The sequence below is a fragment of the Vulpes lagopus genome, chromosome 2 (assembly GCF_018345385.1).
Source record: "Vulpes lagopus strain Blue_001 chromosome 2, ASM1834538v1, whole genome shotgun sequence".
NCBI lineage: Eukaryota > Metazoa > Chordata > Mammalia > Carnivora > Canidae > Vulpes > Vulpes lagopus.
The window spans coordinates 13,629,016-13,635,595 of record NC_054825.1 but is presented as its reverse complement, the minus strand read 5'-3'; the positions used below and the strand labels follow the sequence as shown (position 1 = coordinate 13,635,595).

At 61.6% G+C, this 6,580-nt stretch overlaps 1 protein-coding gene across 1 annotated transcript; it reads right to left on the bottom strand.

Moving 5' to 3' along the window:
- Positions 1 to 440: 440 nt before the first annotated feature.
- On the bottom strand, positions 441 to 4,487 carry VAX1 (ventral anterior homeobox 1). Its single transcript, XM_041737319.1, has 3 exons — positions 4,247 to 4,487; positions 2,886 to 3,073; positions 441 to 1,016 (listed from the first exon to the last, which is right to left on the bottom strand). The coding sequence occupies exons 1-3, from the start codon at positions 4,485 to 4,487 to the stop codon at positions 441 to 443; spliced, it is 1,005 nt and encodes a 334-aa protein (XP_041593253.1).
- Between the last annotated feature and the right edge of the window lie 2,093 nt (positions 4,488 to 6,580).

The window sequence follows — 6,580 nt, the reverse complement described above, 5'->3', positions numbered from 1 at the left end:
GACACCTACCAGCCTTTTCAGTCCCTGGGGCCTGCGTGCAGCTTTGCTCTTTCAATATTCCTAAGAATGATCGAAAGCAGGAGCGGCCGGAGCTGGAGCAGGTGTCCCGGCGCTTCGACTTAGAACCAGTCTTTTCCCTCCAGCGCCAGGCATTGGTTGGGGCGTCAGGTGGCTAATTCGGATATTTCCCCCCAATTCTTTGGATTCTCCTGGATTCGGAAGGAAGTTGGGGGCGGGGTGGGGGTGGGGGCGCACGGAGGAAAGGTAGAAAAAAAGTGGCCCGAAGGAAGGTTGGTGGCAGAGACTAGCGGGGAGGGAGAGCTGTCGGAGGCCTGGTGGGGGCCGGAGCCCCGCGCAGGAGCCTGGGGCGCCGCAGACGCGAGTCCATAAATATCACCACAATAGATACTATAAATATAAATACAGGCAAACACTTAAAATCAGTCCAGCGCTTTTTTCTCGGCCCCTTCTTTATTGTTGGTCCGGGAGTAAGGCTCGAAGGCCGAGGAGCTCAGGTACCGGGCGGAGAGTTCTTGCAAATTCCCGGCCAGCGAACCGGCCATCGTCAACGGGGCGGAGGACAGGCGGCTGGCGACCGAGCCGAGCAGCGACGGCACCGGTAGGCTGAAGAGGCCGTGGCCGGCGGCCGGCGCGCCCGCGTGCAGTCCCCCTGGCCCGGCGGGCCCGGGGCCCGGAGCGCCGCCCACGGCCGGCGGGTGCGGGGACGCGGCGCCCGTGGGACCCGGGGCGGCGGCGGCGGCGGCGGCGGCCGAGCCCGCGGCGGCGCCCGCGCCCAGGGCGGGCAGGCTGGGCCCGCGCAGCGCCGAGCCGAGCGCGCCGGTGGCGCAAGGAGGCAGCAGCGCGGGCAGGCCGGGAGGCGACAGCAGGCGGCCCTGCTCCAGCAGCCTCAGCACGCTGCACGTGGCCGCCGTCTCCGACACCACCGAGCGCAGCTCCGAGTCCTTGCCCTGGTCCTTCTTCTGCTTCGTGCGCCGGTTCTGGAACCAGACCTTCACCTGGGCGCAGGGGCGCAGGAGGGCGGGAAAGAGGGGCAGGGAGAGACGGGGCGTCAAGCGCGAGCGGGCTCCCAGGACGCGAGGGCTCGGGTTCTCGGGGCCCTCTCCCAACCCCAACCCCAGCCCGCAGCTGGAGAGGTGCTAGCCGGGGAGCTGCCTGGGCCCCCTTGAGTTGGACCACAGCTCCACGAGGCTGCGCTTCCGGGTCATGGAAGCAGGCCCAGGCTGTGAGATGGTAAGTAGAGCAATAAAGATGTCCACGACCCTAACTCCAAGGAAGACCAAGAGGGATTTTGCTGGGCTGCCTCACTACCTGGACCAGCCAGACGTGGATCATCCTAGCTTGTGAGCTCACATGTCCAGGAGAGGGGTGAGACCCGAAGACTGCAGTGTGGGAAGCGGGAGTGGGTAGGGGAGGAGTGTTGCTCTACTTCTCTGGACCCAGGCCCCTGGCCCAACCAAGGAACTCGAATTTAGCTTCTGCAGCATCAGTCCTGTCCAAGGCTTCAAGAAGCTGTTTTCTTGCTTATCAGGGTCGCATTTGACCATTAACTAGCAGCAATAGTAGGGAAGGTGGCTGTAGAATGAATAATTTGTGCAGGATGGATTACAGGCCAAGCTTTCTCCATCTCCTCTCTCTGCTAGCTGGATCGCAGGCTCTGAGTGATACACTTAATTTATCACTTCCCTGCTCTCCATCATGACTTTGGAATCATGGGAGGAAATCAAGAGGCTGGGATGAACTAAATCCTCTCTACCAACCTCTCTCTCACTTTCTCATCTCCCTCTGCCCCTCTTGAGGCCTAGTTGGTGGCCCAGGATAGAGTTTAGCAGCTACAAGGAAAGGCCTAGATTTTGTAAACTAAGAGAGGTGGTAGTAGAGAGAATAGGAAAAAGCTATCATGCCAATTCAGATTCAAAAAGAATATCCAATATGATCTGTCGTCAGTTTTCAGCTTTCTGCCCAGATTCCAGACCTAACATGCTCCCTACCTGCTTCAGGGCTGGGCCCAGGGAAGGAGACTGGACCTCAGAAAGAAGTCTAGGCCAAACTGGTGCCATGCCCTCCCTAGGCCCACAAGGGCCTCCACAAGGCAAAGCTCTAAGGCCCTGAAAAACCCCCGGACCCAGAGTCTACATGGCTAACTACAGTAACATCATGTGGATTTCATGTAAAAGAAGAGACCTCAAGCACGGTTGGCAGTGCTGGCAACCAGGGCCCCACATCGGCCTCTGATCCCACACTTCACATTTCACTGGCACAGAAGACAGGACATCATAGGTGCCCAGTGGATGCTCAGGGCTGGGAATGGCTCTGGGTCCAGCTCAGGGCCAGAGGAAGCCATAAGGGGCAGGGTAGCCTGGCCTGCGAGGGCAAATCTCAGGAATGCACACCTTTCCAATCTAGTTGCTACCCTCAGCACCCAGATGGCTTTGGGCCCAGCCCCATTCCTGCAGAACAGGCCTGCTTGTTGTATAAGGCTGGGGTTCCCAAGAGGAGCGGTGCCTGGAAATCTGGCCAAAATGGGCTGACTGAGACAAGGGGCAAACATTGGTTCCTTGTAGCCCAGAGGTAAGCAGGGAATTCTCAAGACTGTGATCCAACAGGTATTCCAAAGGACAGAATTTTGGGCCTCCTGGGCTAGGTAGGCCATAGTGGGCAGAGCATGGGCCCTGGAAGATTTGAGGGCATAGAGGGAAAGGTTTGTGGAAGGGAAGAAATTGTGAGGTCTTTCACCCCATCCTCCCTGCCTCCTCCACCTCCCCTGGGAGTCTGTCCAGAGCCAGGCTAAGTACTGGGAAGAGCTGGCTGGAGCGGTGGGGGGAGGCAGGCTCCTGCAGAGCTGTGCAGGCCTGGCCACCTGGTACCTGGGTCTCGGAGAGGTTAAGCTGCCGGGCGAGCTCCGTCCTCTCTCGGCCCACCACGTACTGGCAGCGCTGGAACTCCATCTCCAGCCGGTAGAGCTGCTCGGCGGTGAAGGACGTGCGCGTCCTCTTGGGCCGGTCCAGGTCCAGGCCCTTGGGCAGAATGATCTCTCGGATGGAACCCTTGGCATCTGAGGAAGGGGAGATGTCAGTCGCGGGATCCCTCCCGTCTCCCTTCACCTCCCTGGCCGGAGCTGGCTGGAGGACTCGCTCGCCAGCTGCCTGCAGTCGCGGGGGTGGGGGGCGGGGGCGGGGAGCTGCGGCCACAGCCCGGGAGCAGAGACCCGGTGTGTTTGGGGAGCGAGGGGGCTAACTCCACACCGCTGACGAAGGGGGGGGGGGAACCAGACTTTGCTTTTATAGAGCCCTCTGGACGCGGGAGGGGAAAAAAAAATCCAAATCGGCTGATGCTCCTTCCGGCCTGGGAGCCTCGGCTGCGCGGTCCGGGTCCCCTGTGGCCGGAGGGTCTCCAGACTGACCAGGCCGGGGCGCGTGGGCCCCGGCTCCGGAGCGCCTTGACCAGACCCCGCTCGGGCGGTCCCAGCGCCCCACCCCAGGGTCTCCTTCTCTCCCGAGCCGGGGCGGCGGAAGGAGGAGGGACAGAGTCGGGGCCGGCGGGGCCTGGCGATCTGCTGGCGGGGGCGGCGCCGACCGGGGCCGGGCCTCGCGACCGCCACCGCCGGAGCCCAGCGCGCAGCACGGCGGGGTCGAGCCGAGCACCAAGGCGACATCCGTGGCCCGGCCACCCAACCCAGCCTCCTCTGCCCGCGGCGGCGGCGGCGGCGGCGGCCAGCCCTGAGCGCGGCGCCCGGGCCCTCGGCCCAGCGCGCCCCGGGGCCGGGCCGTAGCGGGCGATCCGCTGCTCTGCTCCGGCGCCCGCGCTCCCCTTGCGTGCACCCGGCCGGCCGGGGCGCGGGGGCCAGGAGGCGGGCTCCCGGCAGGTGCTCCGACTCGCACGGCGCGCACTCGCCCTCCATGGTGTCCTGCTCCTTCCCCCTGCTCAGAGGCCGCAGCCTGCAGCCCGGGCCCGCCCGCGCAGCCCCTAGGCTGGCTCCCCTGCAACCCTGTAGGCGGGGCCCCTCGGAGCGTGGAGGGTCGAGGGTCCCGGAGGGTGCGCGCCCCAGGTGCCCGTGCCCAGCGGCCGGCCAGACCGGGGGGGCGGGGGTGGGGAGAGGCCAGCAACTTTCTCCGAAGTCCCAGCCAGCATCTCCTCCCCGCGGGCCTGGGTCTGGGGCGGCGCGCCGCTCGGGCACCCCGGGTCCTCCTCCAAAAGCACGCGCCCCGCAGCCCTACCCCATCCCTACCTCGGACCAGGATCCGGCGGCAGTAATCCGGGTCGGCGGCCGAATTGGATTTACTTTTGTTACAATCTTCCGCGGCCCCCGACGCGGAGAAGGCGCCCTGCGGCTCCTTGAGGAAGGAGGCAGGGAGGTTCCCCTCCGCACCCTTGCTCTCCCGGCTCTCCTTGTGCGCGTTCTTCGAGACCCGGGCAGCCTCTGCGTCCGAGTGGCACCGAACGTCCATTTTGTCTGGTTTCCCGAACATAGGAAAAAAAGGAAAAAAAAAAAAAAAAAAAAAGGAGGAAAAAAGAAAAAAAAAACAAAAAGGAAAAAAAAAAGAAAAGAAAAAAGAAACAAACAAACAAAAAGAAACAAAACAGAGGCGCTGCGGGGACAGAACCCTACAATGGAGCTCCTGAGCCCTGCCCAGAGAGAGGCAAGCGGCAAGAATGAATGTCCCCGCGGGGCGGCTGCGGCGACCGCGGGCGGGTCAGCGGCGACCGGCGAGTGGCGCGCTCTCGGGGAGGCGGCGGGTCTGGTCCAGGATCCCGGTGCAGCCGCGGCGAGGCCAACTCGTCAGCGTCCGCGTCCTCTGAGCACGTCCAGTGTCCCCAGCCCGGCGATCGCGTAGCAAGCAGCAGAGCAACTCCGAAACGCTGCGGCTCCCGCCTGTTACTGACACGGCCAGTTGTAGTTGTCCGACACCCGCGGGGACGTACACTCGCTGTTGCAATTGATTACGGGTAATTTCGCAGCCCCCACGTTTCGGTTACCTCATGAATACACTAAATTGTTTGGATAATATATCAGATCGTAATGGATGGTTTCTGTCCTTGTCCCCAATCAAGTAGGGGTTTAGCCAGTGAATAAACGGAAATGATTGGTCTTGCTTTCAGGAAACACACAATCAAAGACCCACACTTCCAGCAAAACTTTTGACAAGATTCCTCCTGAATTGTTAGTACCATTAGCAGGCATTATTAACTTTCCCTTTGCCTTTGACCCTCCTGCTCACATACTGGCTAGAGGGGTTCTCTCCGCACTCGACAGATAGAGCCCAGGGAGGGGGAGGGGGAGGGTAAAAGAAACCAACAAAAACGCTTACACACCCTGCAGCAGAAGAAAGCAGTTGCCTCTAGGGGGAAAAGAAGAAGAAGAAGAAGAAGAGGAGGAAGGGGGGCGATGGTGATGGTGGAGTCAAAGTTTTCCCAAAAAGTATCTCCCCCGAACTCTAAACGCCAGGCTTTCGTCCCAAACAACTCCTTGTTAACACACCTCGACGCTGACAGCCATCTTAAACTGCCACCTCTCTTCATTTAGCTCCAGTTGGATTTTTTTTTTTTTTCCCCTGCCTTCACCTCCAGCAGCCCTGAGGCAGCCCATTCAAAGGGCAGCTTTGTACTCAGAGTCCAGCAGGAGAGAGAGGGGGAGAGGGAGAGAGAGAGCCGAGAAAAATCTCAACTGTGAGATCTGCTTCAAAAAAAAAAAAAAGTTTTCCCCTAGCTATTTCATTGTCTCTGCTACAATATCTTTGAGAAAAGCAACAGCCAGTAATCCAATAAGAGCATTGATTAGGCTACAATGATTCAATTCAAGCGCATGGCCTTGTGCAAGGAGCATGCTCCAGCCCTTCTCGTCACCTTGCCGGGGCAGAAGCCCTCTCCACGCCGCTCTCCCCATTCATTCCTTTATGGGAAATGCGGAGCAAAAGGAGTGAAAGATGGCAATTATCTAATTGGACTATTAACAAACAGTGCTCTGAGTGCGGCGGTCTGGCGTGGCTCCTGGGCGGGGGAAGGGCCGTGTTCCCTGCCCTCATTCACAAAGAGTGCAGGGGCCGGGGAGGAAAGGGGGTTTTTAAAAGGGAGTAGGGTGGCGGGGGTGGGGGAGAGGAGAGGAGAGGTGGGAGGTTTGGCTGAGAATTTTTCCACACAATTCCCAGAATGGGGGCGGAGGCGGGCGGGCGGGCGGGGAGGAGGGGGCTGGGGGCGGGGGTGCCGGCGAGCGGGTGGGAGAGAGGCAGGAGGAGGGGGTGCGAGTGTGTGGGGTGGGCTCCCAGGGGCTCCGCCCGCGCCGCCGCCCCGCCGCCCCGCCAGCACCCCGGGACCCCGCGGAAGGGCCGCGAGCGGGAGGGGCGGCCGAGCGGGGTCCTCCGCACCCTCCCCTCCCCTCCCCTCCCCTCCCCCCGCCGCCCCCACCCTCACCCCCAACCCCACCCCCTGCAGCCCCGCGGAGCACCCACGCTCCGTCCGGTTCCGGAGGCCGCCTCTGGCCGCGGAGGCAGACCTTGGGCTTTTACTTTATTTGATGGGGTGTGTGAGTGTGTGAGTGTGTGTGTGTGTGAGTGTGTGTGTGTGT

Coding starts and splice junctions, on each gene's coding strand:
- VAX1 (XM_041737319.1), bottom strand. CDS start 4,487: ATGTTCGGGAAACCAGACAAAATGGACGTTCGGTGCCACTCGGACGCA. Junction 3,074..4,246: donor CCGCCGGATCCTGGTCCGAG/GTAGGGATGGGG, acceptor CCCCTTCCTCAG/ATGCCAAGGGTTCCATCCGA. Junction 1,017..2,885: donor TTAACCTCTCCGAGACCCAG/GTACCAGGTGGC, acceptor CCCTGCGCCCAG/GTGAAGGTCTGGTTCCAGAA.